We start from the raw sequence: 19,861 nt of genomic DNA, 5'->3' as shown, positions 1-19,861 counted from the left end.
GGCAGCTCCAACTGAAGTATGCCCCATGAAGCCAACAATGGTGGGTCCTCTTCTGGTTGGACAAGTGTGTGGGTTACTCTATATTCTCTAACCAACAATTTCTGGGGGAATCCCCACTTGTATGGAATGTTGTTTACCCTCAATACACAGTCATCGGCCCAAACTTCTTCCGTGCGTGCAGGGTGGCCTGCAAGAGATCAACAAAAAGTCAGGCATCGGAGAATAGCTCAGGGAGAGATGTCAGTTTTAGCTGTTCTCTGACATGAAGGTAGCGTAGCCTAGCTATGGCATCTCTTGGCAAATTCTCTGGGATCGATTTTGGCTTAGGCAGTCCATGGGCCCTATCTATCAGGCACTCTTGTTTAGGAACATTTGGTGAGATGGCAGAGATAAGCTGTGAAATATAAGGAATGACAGTTTTGGGATGCCCTTGAATTTCACATTATTCCTCAAGGTTATTATGGGTATCTATTATCTCATTATGTGAGCTAGTCACTTATGACATTTTGTTTTCTAAGTGGTCTATCCTGCCACCTAGATCATCTATGGCTGCGCTCAGGGAAGCTGACACTTGCGAAAAGTCTCTCTGAATCCATCCCTTGAGAGCTAGTACCACCTTTTTATAAAGAACTCAGAGGCTGGTTGGTCGGAGAACGGTAAGTCCTTGATGGGATCACCCCCTACTTTCTCCCAGTCATGTTCCAGTGTGTCAATACCTGCGCACATGTCCACAAGATGTGGTCTCTTATTGCCTGAGCTTTGCCCCTGGTGTTAAGGGAGGCCGTGGGAGTTTGGGTGCCATCTTAGAAAAGCCATCCGCTTTCTTGCTTTTTTCTTTGGTTGCTGATTCAGCAGAGGCAGGAAGTAATGCCTGAGGCTTGATCACTTCTGCGTCCGCCATTAAACTCTGATCCAGAGACAGAAATAGAAGCAGCTGGGGATTGCCCTCCAGAAAGTGAGATAGAAGGAGATGCTGAGCGGTCACTGCCATCTTAAGACGCTCCGGCGAAATGTAGTCTTAAGGAAAAAGTCGTTAAGTTGTCTAGGACCATATTTCGATGTCCTTTTTCTGGTCATCATTCTCTTTAGGGGTTATCGGAGTGTTCCCCAAGGTTGGGAATCACTTTGAGTCGCTAGTAAACAGTCGCCAGCAGGTCTAGAGACGAAGCTCCCTCTCACACGTCCTTCTCAGAGCACATCCAAGCCATACAATTGTCCTCCTTTGTTTTTTGGAAAACTGTGCATCCTAGATAATCTTGGTTTCCATCCCAGATGCAGTTGTTATAGGTAGCGCCAACGAATATACAGGCAGTCCCCGGGTTACATACAAGATAGGGTCTGGATGTTTGTTCTTAAGTTGAATTTGTATGTAAGTCGAAACTGTATATTTTATAATGGAAGTTCTAGACAATTTTTTTTCTTTTGCCCCAGTGACAATTGGAGTTTCAAAATTTTTGGTGTAATTGGACCAAGAATTATCAATAAAGCTTCATTACAGACATCTTACAGCTGATCATTGCAGTCTGGGACTATAGTAAAGCTTTCAGAGAGCTTCACCAGAGGTCACAGTGGGCAGAGGGGTCCGTCTGTAACTATGGGTTGTCTGTAAGTCGGGTGTCCTTAAGTAGGGGACCGCCTGTACTAGGTGATGAAGTGTTGTGTGGCAGATCCTTTATGAAGAAGTGATTTTCACATGGCCGAAGGAGAAATGGACGTCCAATTTTGAGTGTACTAGTAAGCATGTTGACATGATGGACCATCCTAGGTCAAGTCTCTGAGCATAAAGTTCTAATGAGTCTAGAAATTCTGCTTCTGCTATGGCCACTGCTATCTCTTTCTCAGCAGCAAGTCTTTTTAGCGTTGCTTGAGGGCGCACTTTCTCCATACTCAGGGAAGCTTCTCTTAACCTGATCTCTATTTCCTGCTCTGCAAAGCTAGATTTTGCCTTTACCACGTCTGCTTTTGCATTAGAAATGGCGGCGGGTTCTCTGATCGATGTTCTGATAGATCCACATGTCAAATACCTTGTCTTGACTGAAGATGCTCGACTTTGAGACATGATGTGACCGTTAGGAGACTGTTACGATACCCACTTGCAGGGGTAATGGTGGGCTTTGTATTGTCTGATATAGTGAGCTTGTACTTAGCAGTCGAAACTGTCTTCTTACATGCAAGCCCAGTGTATTATGTGACTTGTAGATGAACCTCCCTGTCCTCTGCAGAAAAGACTCTGAAAAACTTCTCTTTATTGATGGTAGAGAGTAAAAGGTGAAACTATAGGATAAATAATGGGGTATTCAGAGTATATCGAATGATATGGTACATGGAATACAAAACCTGTCATTCTCAACAACATGAGGTAATATTTCAATCATACTAAAAAGCATAAAGAGTACGTCAGCATTTACATAAATGACCGTGCTGGAACATGAACTTGAGGTAAGTAATGGAAGTGGCTCCTCACATGGTCAGTCATGAGGAAAAATCTGCTAATAGAGAATACAGAAACAATAAACACCCACAATGCCTCAGGAGATTTCACATAATTGGGGCTGAAGATCTGGCACCTACATTAAAGATAAAATTGATTGCATTCATCAGGAAATAATTGCTCAATCCTCTCACCCCACGAATTCCAGTCCCTCTTGTACCTTATCTTGTTCACTCTCTTCCTTTGAGCCAGTCACAGAGGAAGAAGTGTCCAGGCTCCTCTCCTCTGCTCGCCCCACTAGGGCTCAGTCCTTGGTTGTCTCCTCTTTTCCCTCTATACTCTCCCCATTGGACAAACCATCAGCAGATTTGGTTTCCAGTATCATTTTTATGCTGATGACACCCAGCTATATACTTCTGCACGTAACATCACCCCTGCCTTAATCCAGAACATTAGTGACTGTCTCTCTGCTGTCTCTAACATCATGTCCTCTCTCTTCTTGAAACTCAATCTAAGACTGAATTTATTGTCTTTCCACCATCTTCTAACCGACCTAACCCTGACCTCTCCATCTCCGTCTGTGGGATCAATATAGCCCCGGGGCCATTGTCTTGGGGTTGTGCTGGACTCTGACCTCTCCTTTGCACCATATACTCAGTCTCTTGCTCTCTCTTGCAGCATCTCAGAAACATCTCCAGAATCCGACCATTTCTGACAATTGAAATCTCTAAAATGCTAATTGTCGCGCTGATTCACTCGATTACCGTAACTCCCTACTCTTCCACTTGCTAAACTCTCTCCTCTACAATCTATTCTTAATGCAGCAGCTAGGCTCGTCTTTCGGACCAAATGCTACACGGATGCCTCCAGATATTCCTTATATCTCTCTACTCTCATCTCAGTCTATCACCCAACCCGTGCTCTTTGATCTGGCAATATTAGATTAATTTCTACCTTAATTCGGACCTCTCATGCATGTCTCCAGGACTTCTCCTGAGTCGCACCAATTCTGTGGAATGACCTTGCCTGGACTATCAGACTAATACCCAACCTCAAAAGCTTCAAACATGCTCTAAAATCCCATCACTAACTGCATGAAATGTCATCCCTCCATTTACTAATCCATCCTATGTCCTATCTCCCATCTGTTATCCGGCAAACACCAGATATACACCAAGCTCCAGGCTTCTCTGCAGTCTTTTTCACCTTGGACCCTGTATATAAGATGGCGGCTGATGGCTGGTTCAAGCAGAAGAATTTCTATTTATTAAATTATTTATTAAATTATTTTATATTGTTCCCTTATAAAGAATGCCTGGACCATTATGTAATTTATTTTACCTCTTGTGTCACCCCCTCATCCTCATAGACTGTAAGCTCATGTGTTACCCCCTCATCCTCATAGACTGTAAGCTCTTGTGTCACCCCTCATCCTCATAGACTGTAAGCTCTTGTGTCACCCCTCATCCTCATAGACTGTAAGCTCTTGTGTCACCCCCTCATCCTCATAGGCTGTAAGCTCTTGTGTCCCCCCTCATCCTCATAGACTGTAAGCTCTTGTGTCACCCCCTCATCCTCATAGACTGTAAGCTTTTGTGTCACCCCCTCATCCTCATAGACTGTAAGCTCTTGTGTCACCCCCTCATCCTCATAGACTGTAAGCTCTTGTGTCAACCCCTCATCCTCATAGACTGTAAGCTCTTGTGTCACCCCCTCATCCTCATAGACTGTAAGCTCTTGTGTGACCCCTCATCCTCATGGACTGTAAGCTCTTGTGTGACCCCTCATCCTCATATACTATAAGCTCTTGTGTCACCCCTCATCCTCATGGACTGTAAGCTCTTGTGTCACCCCCTCATCCTCATGTACTGTAAGCTCTTGTGTCACCCCTCATCCTCATGGACTGTAAGCTCTTGTGTCACCCCTCATCCTCATATACTGTAAGCTCTTGTGTCACCCTCTCATCCTCATAGACTGTAAGCTCTTGTGTCACCCCCTCATCCTCATAGACTATAAGCTCTTTTGTCACCCCCTCATCCTCATAGACTGTAAGCTCTTGTGTCTCCCCTCATCCTCATAGACTGTAAGCTCTTTTGTCACCCCCTCATCCTCATAGACTGTAAGCTCTTGTGTGACCCCTCATCCTCATGGACTGTAAGCTGTTGTGTCACCCCTCATCCTCATAGACTGTAAGCTCTTGTGTCACCCCTCATCCTCATATACTGTAAGCTCTTGTGTCACCCTCTCATCCTCATAGACTGTAAGCTCTTGTGTCACCCCCTCATCCTCATAGACTATAAGCTCTTTTGTCACCCCCTCATCCTCATAGACTGTAAGCTCTTTTGTCACCCCCTCATCCTCATAGACTGTAAGCTCTTGTGTGACCCCTCATCCTCATGGACTGTAAGCTGTTGTGTCACCCCTCATCCTCATAGACTGTAAGCTTTAGTGTCACCCCCTCATCCTCATAGACTGTAAGCTCTTGTGATCAGGGTCCTCACTCCTATTGTTCCATAAGACTGTTTGTACTCTGTAATGTTATATTATACTTCTATTTGTCCCCTGTGATTTGTAAAGCTACGGAATTTGATGGTGCTATATAAATAAAGATTATTATTAATTATTATAATGCGTTGAGAACTACAAGCCAGGAAATACACTACACTACAAGTAGATGGCGCTGTTACCCACCATGCATTGCATACAGAAATCTAAACAGATAATTTTTAGTTTAGTTTAGATAATTTAGTTTATAGAAATGTTCGCCAACTTTACTTATCTTGCCTTAGACTTTTGCCCCGTTGTGTGGTCATCTACATCATGACCCATATTTTCCAAGTGTCGAAATAAATGTAATGTAAAATAACTAATAACTAATAACTAACTAATTTTGGCACACGCGATTGGATTGTGGCGCATCGGCGCCAGCTTTCACGCAACAGAAATTGGGGGGGCCTGGCCGTCGAACAACCTGACGGATTTGGACAAACCGCGGAATTTCAAAAAGGAAATCGGTTTACAAAATAATATATATTTTATATCTATGTATGTATTTATTACCTCCCTGTCTCTCTCATTCACTCTGCCTGTTTCTCACTCGCTCTCTCTCCCTGCCTGTCTCTTTATCTCTCTCTACACCTGCCTTTCTCTCTGTCACTCACTCTCCCTTCCTGTCTCTATTTCACTTACTTTCCCTGCTTGTGTCTCTCACTCTCCCTGCCTGTCACTCACTCACTCTCCCTGCCTGTGTCTCTGTCAATCACTCACTCTCACTCCCTTTTTCTCTGTCACTCACTGTCCCTGACTGTCTCTCTGTCCATCACTCTCCCTGCTTGTCTCTCTGTCACTCACTCTCCCTGTCTGTCTTTGTCTCTCACTCTGTCTTAGGCTGCATTCACAATGCCACAAGGGGACATATATACGGCCGGCGTATATACGGCCGATATGCGTCCCCCATAGACGGCAATGGGCGCACGGCGCCCTACGGGAGCGGTTTGGTGCAACACACGTGCGGCACCGTACTGCTCCATACCAAAGAAAAAGATAGGACATGTCCTATCTTTTCCCGTAATATGGCGCTGTGCGCCATGTATCCCTATGGAGAGTGGCGGGAGTGAGCTGCGCTCTCCTCCTCCTCCTCTCCCCGTGCGCTGCCGTGTGCCCGCCGTGCTATGGTGCGGCAGGCAACAGCAGTGTGCATGTAGCCTTATACACATAAGTGTCCTATACTCATTGCCTATAATAATTAATATTAATGACCTGTGGCAGCAGAGCAAACAATCACGGCACATCTTTAAAGGGCACCTACCACCACAAATCTACCTATAAAGGTAGATTGGGTGGTAGGTGGATCAATGGGACGTGAGGAGAGCCCTTTTAAGGGCTAATCCTCACGTCCCTGCACTTTTTTAATAACTTTAATTTGGTATTTATTCAAATTTACTTATGCGGCTACCGGGGCGTGGAGTAGCCGCATATGAGATTACAGGAGGCGGCTACTCCACGCCCCGGTAGCCATTTTACCCCTCCTACTCACCCATCTTCGGCCCTCGTCCGGCGATCCTGCCGTCTGCGCATGCGCAGAAGAGCAGGCCCGCGCCTGCGCGGTCACAACTCCGAAACAGGCGCGGGCCTGCTCTTCTGCGCATGCGCAGACGGCAGGATCGCCGGACGAGGGCGCGCAGCTACACGGAGCTGCGCGCCGAAGATGGGTGAGTAGGAGGGGTAAAATGGCTACCGGGGCGTGGAGTAGCCGCCTCCTGTAATCTCATATGCGGCTACTCCACGCCCCGGTAGCCGCATAAGTAAATTTGAATAAATACCAAATTAAAGTTATTAAAAAAGTGCAGGGACGTGAGGATTAGCCCTTAAAAGGGCTCTCCTCACGTCCCATTGATCCGCCTACCACCCAATCTACCTTTATAGGTAGATTTGTGGTGGTAGGTTCCCTTTAAACTGCCACAGCAGCAGCAGGCAATGGCCACTGGATATGGCGGTGAATAAGTGTATATTATAAGTGTACAGTGAAAATTTGGATTCAATGTCAAGACTATGACGTTCCCTGAGTCACAGGGAGCGGGTTTGCAAACTTTGGTGATTGTAAATGTGACAGTGAAGATTCCTTTAGAAGACATACATACATACATACATACATTCACACATTCATACATACATGCACACATATATACATACACACATACACACATAGATGAACACATACCCTGTTTCCCCGAAAATAAGACAGTGTCTTATATTAATTTTTGCTCCTTAAGAGGCACTAGGTCTTATTTTAAGGGGATGTCTTATTTTTCCATGTACAAGAATTTACATTTATTGGTGAACAAAAAAAAAAAAACTTCTAAAACATCCTTATTACTCTCCAAACTCTGAACTATTGGAATTTTTGGCCCCAATCTCTCATGTTTAGCAATAGAACTTTCCTTAAATGACCACTTCATGTCCATGTAGCAGCTTGTAACGTATTTGTCCTGCAACAGTCAGTGATTTTATTCTGTAATTCTTCCCGCATGTCACAACCTCTTGCAGCAGCTAAAAAATCTACTAATACTAATGTATGACATGGGGGTCCGCTGCAATGGCAGCCGCTAGGTCTTATTTTCAGGGGAGGCCTTATATTTCTAAGATTGAACAAAATTGTACTAGGTCTTATTTTCGGGGGATGTCCTATTTTAGGGGAAACAGGGTATATACGTACACACATACATACATATATGAACACATATATATATACATACATACATGCATGCACACATATATACATACATGCACACGTATATACATACACACATACATACATAGATGAACACATACATACACACATACATACACACATACATACATACACAAAAATTCATACATACATGCACACATACATACATACATACACACAGACACATACATACATACATACACTCAGCTTTATGTATTAGATTCACACAATGTTTTACCGTTACTTGACAAACATAGATGGAAAACTGAAGTATTACTGCAGGTTCTGACTACACACGGTTGTTTTGTAGTCCATAATCATGGAGATGTAGAAGCTGCAGAGAAAAAAATGTAAAAAGATCATCTATATATTTTTTTTTCATTCCATAAAAGCAAAGTATGTGATACAATGTATACAATATGCCACAAGACACAATAAAGAATATTAATGTTATTTTTGTTTCTGTTTCCTTTTTCCCTTTAAGCTTTTTGGCTTATTCCCAAGTCTGATGTATTACATTCCTGGTCCTCACCAAGAGATCTTCAAACTAATGGACAATCTGAGACAATTTATGAAGGAAATGATTAATACCCACCGGGTCGATTTGGATAAGAATTGCCCTCGAGACTTCATGGATTCCTTCCTCATAAAGATGGAGGAGGTCAGATTGGAGATCACTTTCCATTTTTAGACCCTTACACTTGCATCTTGTGTTTGAATTTATATATTATCTAGAAATAAATACATTTCTATACACAGAGTACATATTTTTTTTTACTTTTTTTTACAACTATAATAATTATGCATTGTATTTGCTTTAGGAAAAAAATAATCCGGACACAGAATTTCACGAGAAAAACTTGGAGGCGACAATATTTGATATGTTCTTTGTAGGAACATGGACTTCGAAAATGACCTTGAGTTATGGTTTTGTTGCGCTCTTACAATATCCAGAAATACAAGGTAAGATACATGTTTACATATATCTAACAAAAAGGAATTTTTAGCGGCACTGCATTGACAAGTAGTTAGGTGCACGCACTACAGGACCGGCCACATCCCCCAGCAATAGAGAATAGGCGGCATCCAAAATACTGGTAATAAATCAAGTGGGTTTTATTCCCAGGCTGCTACGTTTCAGCTTCCTCCGAAGCCTTTCTCAAGCAAATGATTAAGTGCATAGAGATTATATTTATAGGAAGTGATCCATACATAGTGGGTGGAGCATAGTCATATATAAGTCAATTACATACAAAAGTGAATACATAATCCAAAGTGTACACGTGAGTGAGTAACATACGTTCACATTGCGATCCTGTTCAGAACATTACATAACGGCGTCTTCCAAGTAGGTCTGCGCATGCACGGGCAGGGCACACAGGTAATATCCAATTGTAGCCTTTTAAATGTTCTCATGGGGCGATCACGCCCTCAAAAATAACCACACCTACTCCTCCAAACCTCTAGCTGCCTAGTCGCACATGGTAAGCCTGGCGTTCGCGTCGCTTCCAATCCCTCATATGGTCTCATACACACACAAACACTTTTCTCTTATAGAATATATTTTTCTTAAAGGGCATCTTCCACCAGGATAGAAGGATTGTAAACCAAGCACACTGACATACTGGTGTGCCCCCCCACTGCCAGGATCTGCTCTTATTTTAGCTTATTATATCCTTGCTCTTACATAAAAAGCCTTGAAAAGTTATGTAAATAATCCTGAGGGGCTCTGGGCTCCATAGTTGTTAATGGTGCCAGGAGCCCCTCAGGCTCAATTGCATGATTTTAAAAACCTTTTCTTTAAAAAAAAACAAGGGCATAAGAAGCTAAAAGGACAGCAGAATATGACAGAGGGAGCACACAGCAGCATGTAAGTGTGCTTAGTTTGTAATCCTGGTGGTAGATTTCCTTTAAATTTACTTGTACTAATTTATGTAAAGGAAATCTACCACCAAGATCAAGGATTGTCAACAAAGCACTTACATGCTGGTGTGTCCCCTAGCAGGATCCATACTTTTATAGATTCTTATGATAGAATTTTTTTTAAAGCTTTTACAATTATGTAAATGAGTCTGAGGGGCTCCAGGCTCTGTGGCTCACTAATTATGCACACCTCCAAGCTTGTTTATTGCCCACCTACTCCATTTTTCCCCAGTCAGAGTCACCATCTCTCTGGCTTTGGGGACACAGGAGTCAGGCCATAAGCCTGCATGAAGGTGTGTATAATTAACAGACAATGAAGCCTGGAGCCCCTAAGGCTCATTTGCATAATTTTAAAAAACTATTTGTATAATTGAGACCATAAAAAGCTAAAAGAAGAGTGGATCCTGCTGGTAAGTGTGCTTGGCTTAGAATCCTTGATTCTGGTGGTAGATGTCCTTTAAAGCTTGTTGAGAAAACTGACTGCCTAAGGGATACATAGGGGGTGATTTATCATCAAGTTTCTGAGGTAAAACCGTCCTTGTTGCCCATGGAAACCAATCAGAGCTCAGCTTTTATTTCAAAAACAACTCTGGATAAATGAAAGCTGAACTCTCATTGCTTGCCATGGGCAACTAGAACAGTTCTGCTCTAAGATACTTATGATAAATCTCCCCCATATTCTCCAAAAACTATAGTTTGCTACTATAGTTCACCAACATAATGGGGCACATTTACTAAGGTGCTTGCACCAGATTTATGTCACACGTTTTTTTCTGTGCAAACTGCTTGCACAGGTATTTAAGAAGTGCCTGTGCCGCATTTGTGTTGCATGTGACTGTTTTGTGGAGCAGCTGCACTATGCATCATGAAACACAAAGGGGCGTCCGGTACACAGTCGAACCGAGCTCCGGTTTTAACATGCAAATTCCAATACAATTGTGTTACACGCCCCATGTTAAAGGTGTACCAAAAAAAAGTGGTGCCCTCTGTCGGAGAAGTTCAGAGGGCACCACATTCATGATTCTGGCGCCCCCTACACACTGCACCGGTAACTGCACATAGTACACACTGCACTGCTCTTAGTAAATGAGCTTCTCTCCTTTATGAGATATTACAAAGTCTGTCCCTTTCTCTGTTTGCTTTGTACATTTTAGAGAAGATCCACAAGGAGATTGACAATGTGATCGGCAGAGATCGATGTCCATCAATAGACGACAGGAGTAAGATGCCCTATACCGATGCCGTCATCCACGAGATCCAGAGATGTGCAGATATCTTCCCTCTAGGAGTTGCTCATGGCGCAAGCAGAGACACAACCTTCCGAGGATATCACATCCCTAAGGTGGATTATGACGCATCATTCCTGTTTCCCAGTGACCTTTCATTTAACACCTTCCCCCAATGCAAATTTTTCTTTCATTTTTACTTCCCTCCTTTAAAATTCCATAACTTTTTTATTTTTCTGTGTACAGAGCTGTATGATGGTTTCTTTTCCGCACAAACAAATCCTGCTTCCCAATGATGCTATTTAGCATTCCATTATTTGCATATAAGAGTCACCATTTTTCCATATTCAAACACAAATTATACGGGGTACAGTACTGAGTAAGGTGTCAATAGGAGCGAACGGTTTCATTGCTGCCATTTTGGGAACTGTATGACTTTCTGATAATTTTTTACAAACATTTAAAGGGGTTATCCGGGTTTAAAAATTTCTTATGGCCGGGCTGGGGAGGGCTAGTTAAACATAATAAACATGGACTTACCTCCTCCGGCACCGCTGATGTCCCGCGCTGCGGTCCCTTCGATCTGTGCCCCTGTTTGTTTACAGGGGCACGGAATCCGCGCACAGGGAGCTTCCGGTCCGCGATGTGGACGGCTCACCCCATCCGTCCCTATCTCTCAGCGTTGTAAGCGCTGGGAGATGGTGCGCATGGGAGCATCCGGCCGGCTGGAAGCTCCCTGTGCGCCCTTGTAATGAAACTGGCGCACGGAGAAGACCGGCTGCGGCGCGGGACATCGGCAGCACCGGAGGAGGTAAGTAGATGTTTATTGTGTTTAAATAGCCCTCCCCAGCCAGGCCATAAAAAAATTTTTTAAATCCGGATAACCCCTTTAATGTGTTGCAACATTTGGGTGCTATTTTCTGGGATTTTAGGGATACGGCGATACCTGACATGTTTCTGATTTTTGTAAAATGTATTTTTATTTATAAACTTTATTGCAGTGTATGGCAGTTGGCACATGATCTGTATCAGTTTGTCATAGACAAACTGTTACAGATCTGTTCATATGGCAGGTTCAGGTTCTCATAGAAACAGATCACTCCCCTTCCACACCCGCGATGATGCCATGAGGGCAACGATTCATGGCGGCGTGTATGAACCAGCGGCAATTAAAGGGTTATCATCAAACACATTTTCAGATTTTGGCCTTAACTTTCAGGGATCTTTGGTGTATCCAGTGCTGACATCTGTCCTGAAAGACCCTGCACATTTCAAGAACCCAGAAAAGTTTGACCCCGGACACTTTCTCGATGATAAAGGTGGCTTCAAGAAAAGTGATGCCTTTATACCATTCTCTGCAGGTGAGACAGTATTGTGTTTTTCCAGGATTCCAGGGTTTAGCTCTAAGTTCCCTGTACTCTAGTGCTCTGTAACCCTCACCTCTGCTCTGAATGAATCCTATAATATCTAGCCAGAAAGCCTGCTACAGCTTTTACTCAGAGTAGAGATTGGAGTTGGGGATCAGCTTAAGGTAAACAAGTCACTGGTTTTTAGATCACTAAATTACAAGCAAATAATATGCAAGTTATGGATTTATGGGCCTCCCCAGCGAGATACATTTCTGGAATCAACACAGTGGGGAACATATTCCTCTGTATTCTACAGGCCTTGGATGAGAAGATATGCAGAACTCTCAATGGGAACATAGTAAGTCACATTTGGTCTCCAATGAAACTGGAGGTCCAGATGAGTCTGAGGGCACCGGGAAAGTGATCCTATGACCTCCAGTGGAGAAGTTAGAATTCATTTGATATTCTGGAGCTAACTCATGCGGAAAGTGTTCCCTGAAAATGCCGAGGGGCAGGGGTATGTGTCTACAAGTGAGACTGTCACCAGGAATGTCATTTTTAGCTAGTGACAGGTTCCAGTAGCCTATGCTATGCTGATTTAAAAAATGTTTTCAGGAGGGAGAGAAGGTGACTCGTCACATGCTGCTTGCATGGAGCCAGGCAATAAGAATTAAACTTATTTAAACCACTTAAATGATTCAGAATGCTGACAAAGGCATCTTTAAATCAGTATAGCAAAGGCTATTGGAACCTGTCACCAGCTATAGGATGTGAGGATAGCCCCAGTAGCCTCTTTGTTCCTCTTACAAGAAATCTTTGGCACGCAGCTCCTTGTAGCTGCGCGCCCCCGTCCAAGATACCTGCGGTCTGTGCATCTGTCACTGTTCCAAAGCCGTTGCTGCGCAGAGGCAGGCCAGCTTTTCCGCGCATGCGCAGATGGAAGGTATCTTGGGCGAGAGCTCGCAGCTACAAGGAGCTGCGCGCCGAAGATTTCTGGTAGGAGGAGCAAAGAAGCTACTGGTGCATGGAGTAGCCGTGCCATGTAGCCTCAGCTCAGCCTCTTTACAAAATTTACATATTAGGGGAATAAAAGTTGCGGGGATAGGAAGGTAGGTTTCCTTTAAAATCACATTCTTTGTGACAGGTTCCCTTTAAAAGCAAATTAGCCCTGTGGCTTACATTAATACAACAACAAAATCACTTCAAATGGCAGAAAGTATCTGAAAGTGCTGGCCATCCCTCTCCATTGGGGCAGCACACTTGCAACTTGTACTCTGTCTACAGTACATATTTTTATCTAAACTGGTTGTTCTTTTTCCTCAATCAACAAATTGCCACATTTGTGTCTTGGTCATTTATGTGCTACTTTGGTTGACTTCAGGCCCAATATAATCTCATTAAGAACAGGGCTTATAATTAACCACAGTTCGTGGTAGACTATCATGTTGAGAGAGCTCTGTTTTACTGAGGGTAGTGAAAGGGTTCTGTTGGCTGTTTAGGGATATAGGCCTGTGTTGTATATAATGTCACAGACATATTAAATTATAGGATATAGGCCTGTGTTGTATATAATGTCACAGACATATTGTTTCAGATACGTAAATCTCTATAAGTTTAGTTTGACTTCCTATTCTTTTTGTTTGTTCTATTTCCTCAGGTAAACGTGTATGTATGGGAGAAGACCTGGCCCGCATGGAGCTTTTCCTTTTTTACAGCACTATACTGCAGAGGTTTACCTTGGAGCCCACAGTAGACAACACCAATACCTCAAGAGCTAACATATATGAGATGAAAGTCATCCCTCGGTTCTGAAATGAAATTTTAAATTAGTTGAAAACATACGGAAATAAATTGAAAAGGACATAGATAGAGATGAGCGAGCACTAAAATGCTCGGGTGCTCGTTACTCGAGCCGAACATTTCCCAATGCTTGAGTGCTCGTTTCGAGTAACGAGCCCCATTGAAATCAATGGGAGACCCGAGCATTTTTCAGTAAAATTACAAACTGACCGAGCACAGTGAAATAACACAGTGCAGAACAGATTGCAGATGTTCGGGAACATCTGCGATCTGTTCCGGAGACACGCGTGCAGAACGGTGTTCTCCGCAATAGTATTTGAAGAACAATATGTGTGAAGAACAACTTGCAGATGTTTGCCACTTCTGTCCTGGTGTCCTTTTTTGGCAGATTGAAGTGGCATGTCAGGGATAGTTTGCGGATGAAGGACTGTAAATCAACAAAAAACTGGAATTCATTGAAATTAGATGTAGGGCAATATGATAGTAAACCCATTTCATGTTTCTGAAGTGGGTAGGAGGATAAATTGAATATTTTTACATCATCATTTTATAGTGAGACTGGCTTTTTTACCTTTCTGTTTGAAGACATGAAAAAGGGGCTCCTGATGACAGGTTCCCTTCAAGGTGATTATATCCCTTCAATTGTATATAGCCTATTGCAATCAACATTGTATATAAATCATGTGGCTTCTTTCAAAAGCTACAAAGCTGTTTAGAATTTTTTATTTGGGTGAGTAAGAGGGCAAGGGTGGCCATCCATTTGCTGTTCCGCCCCTGGGAGGAGTGGGGCTCACTGACTTTGAGCTGTTTTAATACGACTGTGCTGCCCAGCTGTCATATCCCCTGAATGTTTCACTTTGAAAAGCTGCGCACCTTGGCGATGCTTGTCAGCCCTCACTTTCCCTCTCCTGAGTGTCTTCTGTTTGGTGGTGATGGGAGACTAGAGCTTCTTTTGTTGTGGGTGAGTTACTATACAGTGAGGTTTGATAAATTCACTCCCTTGTGGAAAAACCCGGTCCTTCCCGAGCTCTTCTCAGTGCCTAGCTGGGCCAGTTGGACGGCCAGAGGGGTGATATATTTGGGAGATATCTGTAAGAGCAGTGTTCTCCATTTATTCCAACATTTGACAATACTTATGACCCTATAAACTCATTCCATCTACTGTTCCTCCAACTCAGCCATGCTGTAATTGCTCAATTTCCAGGAAAGTGGCTGTCAAAGAAACCCTTCCCCATTCCTCCCTTCCTTTTAGAATCTCCTGGCAGCACCCCCATCTCCCGTCTGTACTGTGAGTTGTTGTGGCCCTTGGGGTGTTTGTAGGGTGTAGGCATATTATCAGATATCTTGTTTGTTAAGTTTACTTTGTGTTTATTCCTTCCTTTCCCAAGCTTTTATTCTGGGTGTATGACCCTTCATTGTGCTGATGTATGGGTTTTGCTCGATGTGTCATGGACACTGCACCACCATGGAGATGATCACATGCACGCATGGGACTCTGTACAACTGCTTTGTTATGTCTTTATCACTTTACAGAATATGATGTAAATAACGACATTAAATAATTATTTTATGATAATGAAAACATTTGACAGATGAGACTGTCTCGTGTTTTCCTGGATGGTTGAGAGATACGGATGGTGCGTTCTGACTCTAGTCCATATTTCTACATATCTTCTCTTATTTTCACCCTGGTTTCCATTATTTCATTTCATTTCATGGTTGTTTAGATTTTGCTCTGTGAATTTGACCATGGTAAAGTTTTTTCTTTTGGATTTAGTATTGTGTTGAGCCAAAAATAAGGGCCATGTCTGGTGAGTGACAGTTGAACAGACATTAGCATTGATCAAAGTAGTATGACATCTCTATGCTGCTGTTATCTCTGTGCTTTACTAGTCTCCCTTTAAGACATATTTTTGCTAAGAACAAAAAAACTATCCCCACAAAAAGGTTAACACAGCCATAAGAATTGAGGGAAAAAATCTCTCAATAGACAAATTAGCCAGTTTATGAATTATCCAGCCAGTGTCCCAGTAATGTCTTGGGACCCCACCAATGCTAAACATTTGCCTTCTGTATTGCCACTCCTTATTCCCACCACTTGTACCCCTTCAGTATAAACTAGACAGAAAACCACAGGGGTAAAAAGATGATGAAACAGTCTCCATTTTGTTTTTTGGCCACAAGAGGCACTGTTTACCTAAAGGGATGCAAAGTAAAAGACTGGAGCTCCTTGGAATTATGACGTGGACACCTTGTTCTGATGGGCAGTCCGTCTCTTCTTAGGGGGCTGGATCATTAGACTCCGCTCACTAAGCAGAGCCAGCTCTTCTGCCTCGTGAATTATATATTTAATAGGGAGCCTCAGGCCAGTCAGTCACTGCACTCCACTCCACTCCACTTTTAACCCAATTTTAAAGGGTGCAAGGTAAAGGGCGGGGTGAAGGGCATTATCGGCTTACTGCAGAGAGCTGACTCCTCCCTGCTAACTGTGTTCCATTGTCATCCATGTGTGTGAGCGTTCACTAAGGGACCAAAGCAGTGCAAAGAGAGCTGGACCACACGCTGTTGTGGTGTGGCTGTGATCCAGATCTGAAGGAGAGAATTGCCATCAGGACCCCAATGAGAGGACAAGCGGAAGCGTCATCGAGGCTGCGTAGTTGCTGATTGAGCCTGTCTTTCAGCAGTTTCTAAAGATAAGGTACCAAACAGACCCAAGTCAGTGAGAGTACTGAGGTCCACCGTGCCAACAAAGCAGTTAACCGTGTTCGCAACATTAAACTCTTGCTGCCAAGTTAATAATTACCGTATAAAGGCCTATAGTAAGATTAGTTAGGAAGCTTGTAAGTCACAGGCCTCCTTACTACAGAGGCACATTTACTGTTGTACATAATCTGTCGTAGTCTGTTTGGTGGAGTAGAGTTCCCTCGTTAAATTAGTAAGCCTTTGTATCATACTGCCGGTTCGCCGATATCACACTCACAGAATTGTTCTTGTGGATTAGGGAATTAAAAGGTAAAGCGTCTGGGCTAGTGCAGCCTGCAGGGAAAATTGTGAAGTGTTTGAGGGCACTGCGCTGTGTAGCACAAGGGTCTCAGCTTCCAAACTGAGTCTATGTGAATATTTTTGGGAATTCCTTTTTGCAAAATCAGGTTTAATAAAATCCTGTTTTATAAATTTGAGTTGGAGTTGCCTTCCTTGTCTGTAACTACCCGGTATACTGGGGAGCCCACCCAGGTACATGGCTTACAACTGCATAGTGTTAAGGGTGGAGAGGTAAGATGCAGATCCCTTGTATGGGAAGCATTATTGGAAAATACACCCCGTTTACACTTGTGTAGAGTCTATAAGACCAATACATAGTGGGGCACACTTACTTACCCGGTCCATGCGCGATCCCCGGTCCGGGAATGTCTGCCAGAATGCACATATGCTGCGATTCATGAAGATCGTGCACCTGATTTCCTGCATGTGTCGCATCCCTGATCAGGTCCACCGGAGTTCACCGTCTTCCTCCCGGTGTATGTAAGTGCATGGCTTGCGACACAAACTGAATTGTTAAATCCCGCGCGTAGTTTGAATCTGTCGGATCGTTCGAAGGTCTGCCCCCCCAATTTGTGTTGCATGAAAGCCGGCGTGATAGTGACACAAAATGATCGTGTGCGACACAATCCACGGCGCGATCTCCGAAAAGTCGGGAAACCTGACAAAAATGCGGCCGTGGGACCCTTAGTAAATAAGCCCCAATCTGTGAGAGTTGCTGGAATATAGAGTTTTTCAGAGGCAGGAGAGATTCTAAATTGAACATAGAGATGAACTGGACAATCCAGCCATGCGCAAACAGCTGCTCCACTGATCTCGGGGAGCAGCAAGCGGTCCAACGGGAGTACATTGGACTCCATCGGACCCCTTGTGATCTGATCATCACAAGTCCCCCTCCAATTAGCAAGTTAGGCCCTATCCTGTGGTTAGGGCCTAACTTGTTTTGTGGGAAAACCCCTTTAAGTAGTTTTCTTTTGTGTTGCCTTAGTGAGATGTTGAATCTCTTCCTGATCTTTTTCCTGAATTTTCTTTCTCTTTTATCTCCTGATAACTGTACTTCATGGGGGCCATCATAAGGCCGGCGCTCATGCATAGCGTATGGTAAATCAAGGGGCATTACTAGGAGAAGGGAAAACTGCCCCTTACCCTGAGGCTAAACTAGTCCCTGCCTGTGGGGATTATCTACGGACCCAAAAACTTCTCACTCTGAACATGAAGACCTATCCAGAAAGAAGGGGAAAGGACTAAAGGATACTGGGGTCTGGTGTACTAAATCCCCCCCCCCCCCCCCCCTAATGAAAAGATTGCTGCAAGTAAAACTTGGAGAACTATCAATCCCAGCATGCACACAAACACACAACCCAGACTGAATACAGGAAGAAGGGCAATAGGGAGGACAGAAATAACAGGTAACAACCAGAGAAGGTGCACAAGGAAAGGGGTGAGTGACTACAAGCGAACAGACAAACTTCAGAATCTCTCACCACAGACAAGGTACTGAATAAGTAGAGTCAGGGATAATCTGCAGATACAACAATACCTGGCAAATACTGACCGACAAAACCAGCCTTCAATGGAACCCGCCCACTCCTGATAGGATAACACAAATGAACACAGCTGGGACCTAAAAACACCAGAAGATAATACAGTAACAACAATAACAAAAAGACAGGTATAAACAATCAGGCCACATAGCACAGTGGTAGAGAACCGACCAGAAAGACCAAAGGACAACGAATCAAATCCTGACACCAATGTGCAGCATAATATATATATATAATGGTGCACATCCTCCATTCTTTAGTGTGTCAAGTCTGATGCCAAGGCCCCCTGACACCAGTGGTGGATTAAGTATCCCATGGGCCCCGGGCTGTTCACACAACTAGGGCCCTCCCTGCATCCAAACCAACATGTGTCTGGAGATTAGGACCTAAGTACTACTCTATATCCCCTATATCTTTAATCTTGTATTGTTCATAATAATGGCAGTAATAATGATGAGCTTCCTACCGGCTCTTATAACCATCTACTTAGGAAAGCCAATCACATTCCCTAACTGCATGAACCCATCTACACCGGATCTCCCAGACAGTGCAGGAGATGTGGACTGTTGGCCGGACCTCTGCGCTCCACAGCTAAACTCCCTCTTATGCTGTAAATACTCCCGCATAAGCTAAGGCTCCTAATTTTCCTCATTTACCACAGCATAGCCCCCCTCCACAGCAGAACGCTCCTTTACAGAGACGTCCACAGCAGAGCCCCCTTTAAAGAAATGTCCACAACAGATGCCCCTTTTAATGAAATATCCTCCAGCAGATGCCTCCTTTAATAAAATGTCCACAACAGACACCTCATTTAGTGAAATTATCCACAGCAGATCCCCCCTTTAATGAAATGTCCACAGCAGATGCCCCCCTTCAAAGAAATGTCCCCATCAGCTGCCCCCTTTAATGAAATGTCCACATCAGATGCCTCCTTTAAAGAAATGTCCTAATTGTCCACATTTTCCACAGTAGAGCGCGCCTATACAGAAAATCCCCCCTTTAAATAAATGTCCACATCAGATGCCCCCTTCAACGAAACTCTATGATCTCCTTCAGTGTCTTCTTCCTGGCCCCCGCAGTTCTGTCTTCTTCTCTTCCGGCCCGGGGCGCACTCGGTTTGGAGGTGGCGTGACCTCATAGTGTATGGACGAGCCATAAAGGGGGTAAATATTTGTAATTCCTGGTGCTTTGCTAGTAATTGCAATTATTTCCGGTTTATACACCAGAAAACTGATGTACATGTCCAGGCGCATCTTCCCCAATGTGTTTTTTAAAAAATGGATTGTAAGTGTAAATAAAGTTTATCAAAAACAAAAAAA

At 43.6% G+C, this 19,861-nt stretch overlaps 2 protein-coding genes across 2 annotated transcripts in view; both read left to right on the top strand.

Moving 5' to 3' along the window:
* LOC140077967 (cytochrome P450 2G1-like) overlaps window positions 1–19,861 on the top strand; it is a 119,169-nt gene that overhangs the window by 5,365 nt on the left and 93,943 nt on the right. The gene's annotated exons all lie outside the window — the stretch shown is intronic.
* Window positions 2,413–15,995, top strand: LOC140077444 (cytochrome P450 2A10-like). Its single transcript, XM_072124668.1, has 6 exons — window positions 2,413–2,439; window positions 8,146–8,322; window positions 8,483–8,624; window positions 10,739–10,926; window positions 12,030–12,171; window positions 13,817–15,995. The coding sequence occupies exons 1-6, from the start codon at window positions 2,413–2,415 to the stop codon at window positions 13,969–13,971; spliced, it is 831 nt and encodes a 276-aa protein (XP_071980769.1). The 3' UTR covers window positions 13,972–15,995.

The sequence above is a fragment of the Engystomops pustulosus genome, chromosome 9, assembly GCF_040894005.1.
Source record: "Engystomops pustulosus chromosome 9, aEngPut4.maternal, whole genome shotgun sequence".
NCBI lineage: Eukaryota > Metazoa > Chordata > Amphibia > Anura > Leptodactylidae > Engystomops > Engystomops pustulosus.
This window is presented reverse-complemented; position numbering and strand designations above follow the sequence as displayed.